The sequence below is a fragment of the Salmo salar genome, chromosome 10, assembly GCF_965601325.2.
Source record: "Salmo salar chromosome 10, fSalSal1, whole genome shotgun sequence".
In the NCBI taxonomy this organism is placed as follows: domain Eukaryota; kingdom Metazoa; phylum Chordata; class Actinopteri; order Salmoniformes; family Salmonidae; genus Salmo; species Salmo salar.
In genome coordinates, this window is record NC_138300.1 from 67,882,606 (window position 1) to 67,895,379 (window position 12,774).

The following is a 12,774-nucleotide window of genomic DNA, read 5'->3' on the forward strand; positions in this document are numbered from 1 at the left end:
TTCGCTACACTCGCAATAACATCTGCTATTTGATTTGATAGATTTGTTATGCTTCATCCCTATGTAGCCTAGTGATTCTTTCTGTTTAGGATCTACTGTAGAATTATAGAACACCTCGGCCCAAATTAACTGTCCAGTGTACATAGTTCTGAAAACAGCACAAACACATTAGACCTTCAAACCCTACCACACAATCAGTTGTAATGATGGTATTGACGAAATTCTTTACACTATTTGAAACGGGTTTCAAAGTCTGTATGCTCAGTTACATTTCAAGTGCGTATTTTTGTTCTGACCAAAAGGCGGCACTCAAGGGCGCATCTTGGAGTGCCTATCTCCAAAGCAGCATCACCTGTGAGCGTGGACTGCCTTGCCTTGCCTTGCCTTGGACGGTGTATTATGACTTTTGGATAGGACACGCTACTTACTTTGGACGCCACATCACGGGGTAGGATTTACATTCAACAGACCTGACCCGATTTAAAGCCACATTTAAAAGAATAAGCTGATAGTCGAGCTATGTAGAACTGTTTTCCATGCTAGATAACGGGTCACTACAATATTTACCATTCTCATCATTGGGAAAAGCCGACGTCGTCTAATGGCCAATGTCGTCATCCCACCTCCCACGAGCGCAAGCTCCGGTTGGATACCGGACCTGTCGATCACGGGCTTCTCCCAAGTTCGGTTGCCCAGCAGCGTTTCTGATGCCCAATTGATGGACGAAGAAGAGTAGTCTCAAAAACCAGACCATAGGCAACAGCCGAAGCGTTTAAAAATTGTGGGAGACTAGAAAAATAGTATATAGATTACATGGGCAAGGGAGAATAGCCTCTGCCTGTGCTTTACTAGGGTATAGCATTTTTTAAAAATAGTATGTGTTAGTATTTATAATATTATACATATCTCCATATTCTGCGACACCTTGCATTGAGCAAGGGTTCATTTCGACATGATGCGCCACGTAAGGGCAGAAGAGGACGATGTTATTACGGTGTAATAACGAAGAAGAGCTCACGAATTGAATAACACTGCTAGCCAGTGCATCGCAGCTAGTAACATTGTAGCGTTCATCATACTGCATCTCTCCTGAATTTGGATGTTATTGTTTAGCGAGAGCTTGCGTTTGCTCGCCTGCACCGGGAACGCGGACAAGGGTCGGGACTTGGTCGGGAGAATTTCGGTCAAATGCAGCGACTGAGAGAGCAGCAGCACCGACGATCGGGGCGCGTGAAGGTGCACATGGACCTCTGAGAGGAATCCCGTGGATCTCGAAACGAACCGGCACATTTAACGTTTCATGTTTAGTCTAGGCCTACTCCTCTCACCTGGCACCCAGCGCGCTGTTTTATTCTCAACGCAGGTATTTTGTTGATAGCGTTTTATATTTCTCAACTGGGTCTTTAAATTAGCCAGAATAGGTTATGAAGATGATGCCAGTTGATATCGAATCACTTCTCTGGGGAATATAGGAAAGCAGTCCAACTGATCCATTATCATTAGCCAAATTACTTCTCCAGATTACCGTTTCATCAGTGTTTAACGATTAGGAACGGAACGCTTGGAGTTTAGATAGGACAGTTGGTTATTACGGAGTAAGGTGGATAATTTGACACGTAATTTGCAAATAAACAGAGAGCACACGAGAGCAACCCTATAATGCTACGTACGACGGAAATGCGCATGTCAGTGTAAAATCTAGAACTGTGACTCGCTCTGTTTTAGTGTTTACTATGTCATGTAAACTCACTGCATGCTGTCGTGGGAGCGAAAGTAGTAGGCTACTTATTTAGCCGCGAATTGGAAGTCTTTAGAATAGAAACACGTCTATTTTTAAAATTGTACGTTTTCTGATTCTATCTGTGGAAGCCGCTCAACTGTGCCCTCGGATTCGCCTTAATCTGGGGCATGATCCTCGTGTGAGAAATCGCTGAAATAATCAGCGTCGGGGTGTCAACGAGGCTAGAGCGAGTAGGGGATTTGGCTAGATTATCGCTGGACTGCTATTTTGTTCCCTTAGTCGAACACTGACTGAACCGCGGCTTCTGATCCGCCGCCTTTCCCCCTGCCCAAACTGCCACCGCAGAGCGCCTGGAATGCGATTTGGGGAACCCTTTCTTCGTTTCTTTTTCAAGGAGTTTGTCTCCGAGGACAACGGTTCTCTTGCAGAGTAAGAACGCAAATAATAGATCATTTACAATTGATAAAGTTAGTCTATAGCAATGACTGAAGCGAGTCTATGGAGCGCTATTTTACGGTCAAACCTGGCGCATCAGAGAATGTGTTTTTTCATTTAGAACTCAACTAAATTCACTGTTGGCTATAGTGTCGGGCAATGGATACACCACGGATGGACTAGGGGACCACACCTCGATCTCATCAAAGGAGTACCGGTTAGGTTAGACACGATTACTTCAGTAACCTACTACTCCAGAACCGCGGACGGTTAGTTCGGGTTAACGAGCATCAGGCATTCTCCCCATTCTGCAGCCGGTAAACGGATGATGTTTGAGCGAGGATGCTGCGCTTCCCCGTGAAGAAAATCCGGAAGCAGTTCAAACTCCTTCTGCTGCTTGTGCTGCTCACCTTTGCCGTGTGGTTCACCTACCTACACATCAACCAGGGCAAAGCTATCAAACTCCACTTCAACTACGGCAAAGGTAGGATGCATTTAAAACGGCCTTTCATGTGTGAAGTTGTGTTCTTGTGAGGTAGTAAGTGAAGTCATGTTTCATAGGGTTTGGCTTTTTGTGAACTTTGTCCAATGTGAATTGGAAATATGTCTTTTTGATTTCTAAACAATATGCAGTGCTGCTGGCGTTGTGACTTCTGTGGATGTTTTTCTCGAATATCCTGGTTGCTTGGTTGTTTGTCACTTAGTGCCGAAGAAGTATCATTTTGCAGGAGTAGAAATGGTAGCGAAAACAACATCTCCTCATTAATGACCAATACACAGTCAAATCGCAAGAGTTAATTCAACTCTTATATGGTCAAATGTAACGTTATTTTGGGGTTTATATGGTCCCACCCCCATTTTGTGTTAAAACTACTCTGGTCACGGTATTGATATTTTGGAAGTTAAAACTACACTAGGCCTAAATGGAGTAAATATCGAACTGACAGAGTTGCTAATTTAACTCGACCTGACCTGCCATTTTATTATTCTCAGTGTTGCTTTTAATCAACTCCCTTGCCATTTACACTTCTGTGTTGTTCTGAATTAAAATCAACTCAAGCAGAGTTCACTTCTCTTTCAATTTACTTCCTTTGAGTTAATAGGGTGTAAAGTCTTATTTTAATATTTCTTAATGTTTTACATTATGGTGGTTTGCAATGTGATATCCAATGTCTATTAGGTCCAACTTGCAGGAAGACATGCAGCACTTTTATACAACCCACAACATGCATTTAGAATGCCTGTCAGAGTAGGGAAGAAAATACAGTACATGGAGACCACCTACACCAGTGGCGGATTTAGGTATCGGCGACATGGGCAGCCGCCCAGGGCGGTCATCTTGCCGGGGGTGGCACAGGGCGCCCGCACAAAATAAATCAGAATGGTGACATTTGCACGATCGGTTTTCTATGGCTTATTTGCACGTCACGTCAATGATATCATGTCACTGTGTGGGACTATGGGTCAATTAACCTTGTCGGAGTGGGCGCCCTGATTCTAGTTTGTGAGCTAGGCAGGCTATTGCCTGGGAAGGTCTCCCACTCAGAAGTACGAGAAGGGGAGGGGGGCGGGGGTAGGTTGACCTCAGGTCTCCCCACTGGAAGCCCAAGGTAGGGGTAGTGGGGGAGTCTATCAAATAGCGCACCTTTAACTTTGTACAGTACTAATGCAATTAGTAAAAATCAGTCACACTACGAAATGCCAAGGGAGCCCAGGGAGCCATACAAGCTAGAACCGCCACTGACCTACACCATGTAAACTGGAACAACTATCTCACTAATGGTTGCTATAAATCCAACCACTTACAGATTGGATTACTTTCTTATCTTTGTGTAGCATCAATGAATATGCGAAAACCCAGATATTGAAACAAACAATAAAATTCAACCTGCAGTATGCTGGGATATACTGTTTTTACAATGTGGCCCCTCCCAGCCTCACTGAATACAAAGTACTCTTGATGGAGTTAACAGTACTCTGTCCCAATCAACTCCAGTTATCAACACTAACTCCAGGGAGCGTATCACTCTCTTGAGGGTTAAGATAACTCCCAGTAGAGTCAATAACACTGATTTTAACTATCCTTGATTTACTGTGTACCTTTCCTCTCTCTCCAACCTCACCTATGGGCCCTGGTCAAAAGTAGTGCACTAAATAGGGGAATATAGTGCCATTTGGGACGCAACATGGCTGTGTAGCGAGGCCAAGCCAAAGTGCAATGTGCTGCGGCCAGGTCGAAGTAAGAGGCTGTAGTCTCATTAATAATGAACAGGCGGATCATGAAAGCGGCTCCAGAGGTCACGACATGCCAATCACATGGGAAAATGTGGGAAAAACACCACCCACTCTTTTTCAGTCACCCAACTATCAACCTAAATCCAGTGACAGGGTTCAAATAGTTGTTGATTTCAAGTTGAGTTAGTTGACAACTCAATCTAATGTAAATCAAAACTACATGTTGAACTGACATCTGTACCCAGTGGAAACCGCTGGGTTCTTAAAAGGCTTGTCACAGCTGTGTACGTTGCTTTGGTGGCTTGACATGTTCCTTGTGAATGATGTAAATTGACACCTTGTGATTACTGAATCCTTGACATGTGTGTAACCCCGATATTGCTATAGGCTAAGTGCAGTGGAGACCCTTTCCTTCTGATGTTCTCTGGCTGAGCGAGGGTTTTTCCCTGCGCTAGAGCCTACTGATGATGACAGGGCTGCGTGTGTGTGTGTGTGTGTTTGAAAGGCCGGTGGGTGTTGCCCCAGCTTGTTGCTGCCTTACTGAAGGTGAGTGGGCTTTAGTTAAATGACAGGGGTTTGAGGGGCTTAAATTGTTCAAACAGATTGGCAGGTTTTGCATTCTTGCTATACTTACAGTGCCGTATTCACAACCCTTGATTTTTTTTCAAATGTTGTTGTGTTACAACCTGAAATTAGATTTTGTGTCACTGGGTTGCACACAATACCCCATAATGTCAAAGTGGAATTATGTTTTTAGAAACCAAAAAATGATTATGTGAAATGTCTTGAGTCTAAGTATTCAACCCCTTTGTTATGGCAAGCTTAAATAAGTCAGGACAAAAAATGTGCTTAACAAGTCACATAATACGTTGCATGGACTCACTCTGTGAGAAATAATAGTGTTTAACATGATTTTTGAATTACTACTTAATCTCGGTACAACACACATACAATTATCTTAAAGTTCCCTCAGTGGAGCAGTGAATTTAAACACAGATACAACCACAAAGACCAGGGAGGTTTTCCAATGCCTCGCAACGAAAGGCACCTATTGGTAGATGGGTAAAAAAAGCAGACATTGAATATCCTTTTGAGTATGTTGCAGTTATCAATACAGCCAGTCACTACAAGGATATAGGCGTCCTTCCTAACTCAGTTGCCAGAGAGGAAGGAAACCACTCAGGGATTTCACCATGACGCCAATGGTGACTTTAAAACAGCTACAGAGTTTAATGGCTGTGATAGGAGAAAACTGAGGATCAGAGCCTAAAATGAACACCTGCCACCCACCAAATGCAGGTAGATTTTGGAAATGTCGGGTAAGAATGTCTAACTCACCAGCCACGTTGGCGGGTGGTCACACACAGGGCTCTACAATGCAAGCATTTCTTACAAATAGTCAAAAGTCAAGTATGAGCCATGTGCGAGCAGTGATTTATAGCAAGATAAATGCTGCAGTTGATGTTTCCAAATTATTTCTGCTGTTTTGCTTCATATCTGGTGATGCACAAAGAAATAGGACTGCTACCGTTATATAGCTATCCCACCTCGCGCAACAACACTGCCTTCTGGGTGGCTTTGTTCACTGTGAATGAAGTGTTGAAAGATTTGTTTTTAGAAGCAATGCGCACAGGCATAAAAGTTGGTCTAACTACTGAAGTGAGATATTATCCTCATGTTTCTTGGATATTTACATTGTTTTCCAAGTTAGGTTGTTTTTAAATGTTTGAATTCGTTTCCACTGCTAGCGAAGAGAAGAGATGTAGTCGCCCTCTACTAGTGAGATTCTCACAGGCACCTGTGAAGACTGGAATGGCCATGTTACCAAGGTAACCTTAAAGGGGCAGCTGAACATTTGTCTCATCTGTGATATTTTGGTTTAATGGCTCAGGTCTAAAATACATAAATAATACATTCCTTGTATTAGAAACATTACTAAACACGCTCGTCCATTTTGATTTGTGTTTTCTGTGTAATTAATGCTGCAAAAAATATTTTGGCAGGTAAAACAAATATGAGTGTCTGGTATATATATTTTTTTTATCTACCTGCCACAGTGGCTGGTAGACAAAGTTAGTTTTAGGCCCTGCTGAGAATGGATCAACAACATTGTAGTTACTCCACAATACTAACCTAAATGACAGAGTGGAAAAGAAGGAAGCCTGTACAGAATAAAAATATTCCAAAACATGCATCCTGTTTGCAATAAGATACTAAAGCAAAACTGCAAAAAAAATTGGCAAAGAAATTCATGTCTTGAATACAAAAGCGTTATGTTTGAGGCAAATCCAACACAACACATCACTGAGTACCACTCTTCATATTTTCAAGCATGGTGGTGGCTGTGCCATGTTATGGGTATGTGTGTCATTGTCAAGTACTAGGGAATAGAGTTAATCACAGGCAAAATCCTAGAGGAAAACCTGGTTCAGTCTGCTTTCCTACAGACACTGGGAGACAAATGCACCTTTCAGCAGGACAATAACATAAAACATAAGACCAAATATACACTGGAATTGCTTACGAAGACGACATTGAATGTTCCTGAATGGCCTAGTTACAGTTTTCACTTATATCGGCTTGAAAATTTATGGCAAAACTTGAAAATAGCTCTCTAGCAATGATCAACAACCAACTGGAAGAATTGTCTAAGAATAATGGGCAAATATTGTGTAATCCAGGTGTGCCAAGCTCTTAGAGACTTACCCAGAAAGACTCACAGGTGTAATCACTGCCAAAGGTGATTCTAACATGTATGGACTCAGGCGGGTGAATTTTTTTTTTCTTCTAATTTGACATTAGAGTATTTTGTGTAGCACGTTGACAAAAAAAATGACAATTAAATATTAGCCCTACCTTGTAACACAACAAAATGTGGAAAAAGTCAAGAGATGTGACTACTTTCTGAAAGCACCGTACATTAGTGTATCTGAAACATGTCCAAATGTTGTAGCCTATACATGTCGAGACAAATGTCTCTCTCTCTCTCACACACACACACACACACACACACACACACACACACACACACACACACACACACTTAAAGTCGTCCAACAGGTCAGCAGTCCACCTAACCCACCCCAATGGACAAAATGTCCTTCATAGTCCAAGGCTTTATTAGTGTAATAATCAAGAATATGCAAAACAAGGACTCTAAAAAGTGTTTTAATATTCTTATCTGTTGGATGAAAATTATGGGTTGTGCTTTTTGAGTTTGTTGGTCATTTTTTTCTCTCCGTGCTTGTGTTAAGTCCATTATTAACCTGGGACAATTCTAGCTGTCTAGGAAAGCACATGTTGATGTAAAACCCAATTTCAGCTTGTGCCTTAGATTCATTTTGGCTAAACAAATCAAATACCCAGCTATGCCAAACAACTGTTACCTAGTCAACTTCAAATTTTATCTGTTGAAAATGATACATTTCTAACGTAATTATCCGGGGTGGTCAAGTTTCTTCTCATTATCCTACATTAAATACGGAATTGGGATTATAATTTTTTTCACTTTGTATTTAACCTTTATTTATCCATGAAGTCCTATTGAGGATAGAATAGGGCAATTCCAGCATTACGGATGTGACATTAGCACACAAAATCACAAACTATACTGAACAAAAATATAAACGCAACATGCAACAAAATGTTACAGTTCATATAAGGAAATCAGTCAATTGAAATGAATAAATTAGGCCCTAATCTATGGATTTCACATGACTGGGCAGGGGCGCAGAAATAGGTGGGCCTGGGAGGACATAGGCCCACCCACTTGAGAGCCAGGTCCAACCAACCAATCAGAATGTGTTTTCCCCCACAAAAAGGCTTTATTACAGACAGAAATACTCCTCAGCTTTTTTGGGAAACTGAACTTATTCGTGAAACTCTGTAAGTTTGTGAGTCTTAAGGTAAAACATAGCCATTTCGAAGGAAAGGCTTGGCTCAAAACAAAAACGATAATTTTGAAAAGACTGTCATTTTCATTATTACTTTGGAGAGGAAAAATGACCGTTATGGATGTTACTCCCTCCATTATGAATGTCTAAAACACAGAAACAAATCTTTTCATCGTTTTATCTAAACAACACTACTGCCATGTTTGAGAAATGCATTTCTGCATATATTTTCTATGATATCACATACTTTTCAAGATATCAACAATTGCTTCTCTAAAAGTCTAAAGAATACGTCTCAGAACAAGCACACAAAATGTGGTGAATTTACATACTTTTGAAGCTAAGTTGGCTGCGTTTACACAGGCAGCACAGTTATGATATTTTTTCCACTAATTGGTCTTTTGACCAGTCAGATCAGCTCTGAAAAAGATCTGATGTGAAAAGATCTGATGTGATTGGTCAAAACACAAATGAATGGAAAAAATATCAGAATTGGGCTGTCTGTGTAAATGCAGCTCATATGATCCATCACATACACAATTGTTATGGATGTCACAAATATCACAACACTGAAAAGGGAAATTGACAATATAAAAAGAGAAACCAATTAGACCATATTAAACCTTGATGAAATCACATCCAATGTTATTTGTCAGATGCCGAATATGACCTTACAGTGAAATGCTTACTTACAAGCCCTTAACCAACAATGCAGTTTTAAGAAAAATAAGTGTTAAGTAAAAAATAGATAAGTAAAAAATAAAAATAACAAATAGTTAAAGAGCAGCAGTAAAATAACAGTACATTTTTTTTCTTCATTTTAGCAGACGCTCTTATCCAGAACGACTTACAGTAGTGAATGCATACATTTAAAAAAATAAATAATAATTGTATTGGTCCCCCGTGGGAATCGAACCCACAACCCTGGCGTTGCAAACACCGTGCTCTACCAACTGAGCCACACGGGGACAGTAGCGAGGCTATATACAGGGGGTACCGGTACAGAGTCAATGTGCAGGTGCACAGGTTAGGAAAGTTAGCTCTGCAGTGTAAGATGCATGTTTTACAAAAACGTTTCCTAAAATACTGTAGGTACGTAATGGATTTTGCATTGCTACTCCCCTGAAAGACACTACCCAAGGGCCCCCCGGCCTGAGCTTTCGCTGCCTCCACGAGATCATTGGGAATTTCATTACATCCTGAGGTGGCCCAGCTACTCACCAGAACTACATCACTCCAGGTTCCCCTGGCTGAAACCTACGTTGTATTTACCAGAGCGTTGGGAGCGCCACTCCCCCCCGAGGTGGCCCAGCTGCTCTCCTGACCGACATCCATCTAGGCCCACCCGGGCAAGCCCCCAGAGCAGCCTAGCTCACCAGCAGATCGACACAATTCCGCAGTGCACAGTCCACGACACCAAAGTCTGCACCCCCTTCAGCCAGAGCCTCGACTAGCCATAGTTAAGGAGGCTTCTGCTTCAGATGTGGAGCCACAGCCAGCTGCTGACACGGGGCCTGTTCTGGCTGCCGTTGTTCTGGCTGCCATCCTCTATTCCCTGTGAGGATCCCCTATTGGTCGAGGCAGATGCTCGTCTGCCCGAGGTTTGACTGTCTGCTACCCTGGAACCTTACGCCATGTCTCCACCCCTGCCAGCTTCTGGCACAGACTCCTGCTCCCCCAGTAGGCTCCAAGTTTATGGATATACCAGGCCCTTAGTCTCTGGCCCTAGTTGCAGGCTCACACTTCTGGCTTAGGCCCCTGGACTGCTGTCTTAGTACTAGGACCCCAGTCCACAGTCCCCTGCACTAGCAGCCTCTAAGTATCCTACCCAGCTAGGCCCTACATTCATTTGCAGGTCTGCAGTCTCCTGCCCTTCTCAGATCACAGCCCCCTGCCTTAGTTGGTAGGCAGTTGCCTAGTCTGCCAGGTTTAGGGCCTCCTGCCCTACTAGGCCCTAAGTTAGCGGGTCTGCAGTCTCCTGCCCTGCTCAGATCGCAGCCTCCTGCCTTAGGTGGTAGGCAGTTGCCTAGCCCGCCAGACTTAGAGCCTCCTGCCCTGCTAGGCCACACGTTACCTGTGCTAGGCTCTCAATCCTTAGCCCTCTTCGGCTCTCAGTCCCTAGCACTAGGTCCTCAGTCTCCAGCTGTACTAGGTCTGCTGTCTCCAGCACTAGTCGGCCCTCTGGTGGGTAATCAGGCTCCTGCCTGTCTGGGCTCAGAGTTACCTTTCCTCTAGTAGGCCCAAAGCTCTATTGCTCTCCTAGCACTCAATTGTTTTTCCTGTCAGTTCCAGCACCAGTTTCCCTCTCAGGCCCAGAGTCAGTATCCCTGTAAGTTCCAGAGTCAGTTTCCCTGCCAGGCACAGAGTCATTCTCTCTATCAGGCCCGATGTTACCAGCACCAGACTCCCAGCCTTCAAGCGTCCTAGGTGCGCTGTCCCCAGACCTAGTCGACCTTCAGTCTCCTGCTTTGCCAGGCTTTAGGTTTGTAAGTAAGAAGTTTCAAGGGTTGTTTGCTAGCTCTGAGCTAATTCTAGAATTGTCTGTTAGTGCGTACTCTTAGTTACTCCTTAGTCCAAGGATCTTACATGTTCTGTTTAAAGGGCAAATTGTCTATGGAAGACAAAACAGCCAAATACTCAATCTAAATGTGAATTGTTTTTCAATTGCGGTCCCGTTCTAGAAACATAAATCCCTTTACTTTCATATCGCATCAAAATAATTTAACAAATTCAAAATACACACTTCCTGTAAACTGTTTTAACCGGTTTTAACACAGTTGCAGCCGACAGTATTTTTTTGTGACAATCTGTCTTCCGTTTAGACACAGGTGTTTGGAGACGCAGATAGCTAATTAGCATGTGAACAAGTGCTGTAACATGGAAATATGGCTGTGTGCGAACCCTAACCCTCTAAAGGTATGTATCAATTGAACCTTTCATTTTTTTAGTGATTTCTCACAGATATGAAAGACAAGGTCCTTATGCTTCCAAAACCGTACCGCAAACGATGTGTTTAAATGCTCTGACTGAACATTGCGGCTTTTAACAAAACTCCCCCTACAGAAGACGCCTTCGTCCAATGACTCTTATGTGTAATGTAATGGAACTGAAAGTCAATATCAAGGATTAGTGTACTCTGTACATGCGATCTCATTTAGTTCATATTGTTATTTATTGCTACAGGTGTGTTTTAAGTGCGACTAGCCTACTCACTACTATTTTATTAGCAATGTTTATATTGATTGCCTGCTACCATTGCAAGGTAAAGCCTTAGATACTGCTGTATTAGGGGGCACTATTGCCTTTCTCATGCTCTCGCACATGCACAGTAACTAATTGCCTCAGACAAGATCTATGGCCAGGCCAGAGAGGGCCTTAAATCTTAATAGCCCCAGGATCAGTTCTCACTCTCTCTCGGGCAGTATGTTTACATTTACATCAATATTCCTGTATTTCCAGTGCATTCATTCATATGTTTATATCATGCCACATTGCTCATCTGCATCTTGTTATATTGTATATGTAATTATATATCGTCTTGGAAATTGATCTTCATGTTTGCATTGTTTCTAAATTTTTTGGAGCCACACAAGTATACACAACATCTGTAGGTGGGGGTGACAAAGCGTGCAGTAATGGGCCTCAACATCACGTTCTAACTGGACAGCACTATGGTGGGTAGAACCAAAACCAATCAGCATTAAGTATATAGCGGTTGTGGGCATATCCAGCCAACCGCTCAGACATGCTTCAGCTAGCCATTTTTTTATGGTCCTAGTTCTCGCCGGATTTAGTAACCAACAATTTTTTTAATGACTCATTGGGCTCTATTTTAACAAACTTAACGCAATGGTAAGTCTAAGCGCTGGTGGTAGTGCTATAGGTCTGGGGTGGGTCAGAAATATTTTCACAGTGGTTATTTTCATAGCCGCAATAGCTGGCGGCAGTGCGAAAGGGATAGGTTTTGATGAATTAACAAGTTGTAGGTGTGACGAGGGCTTGGCCACTCACTGGCCAATCAACAAGTTCCATGGCTTAATACTGCATGCATTTTTCTTAAGTTCTGTAGGTTATTGATGGTCTTTGCGTTGTCATCAACTCCAATTCAGCTGGGGGCATGGAATATTGTCATCCTAGTGCATTGTGGATTGATTCTACAGTTTATTAAATAGCATAGGCTACAGTAACGAGTGATAGCAGCAGTAAAAAAAAACAAAAAAACATCCAGTGTTGGCTCAATATTTTTGGAGCGTTGACAGTCAACATTGTTGTAATTGGCTTCAATGAGTATAGGCCTTTTATTTGCATCACAAATACTAGGCTCCCGTAAATTGTATTGTATTTGTGAGGCACGTTCGTAATAAGAAAGATGTAGTTTATATGGTGTTATCGGACTGAGAAATGTGAATAGCCTATGTTTGGATGAGGGCATCTTTGGTAAACAGACAAGAGGCGCTCTTTGGAAATGGG

At 42.5% G+C, this 12,774-nt stretch overlaps 1 protein-coding gene across 1 annotated transcript in view; it reads left to right on the top strand.

The window, feature by feature from the left end:
- Window positions 1-693: 693 nt before the first annotated feature.
- b4galnt4a (beta-1,4-N-acetyl-galactosaminyltransferase 4a) overlaps window positions 694-12,774 on the top strand; it is a 497,048-nt gene continuing 484,967 nt past the window's right edge. The window contains exon 1 of the mRNA XM_014123877.3: window positions 694-2,660. Within this exon, the coding sequence (XP_013979352.3) occupies window positions 2,519-2,660 (142 nt within the window). The 5' untranslated portion in view covers window positions 694-2,518. The remainder of the gene's footprint in view (window positions 2,661-12,774) is intronic.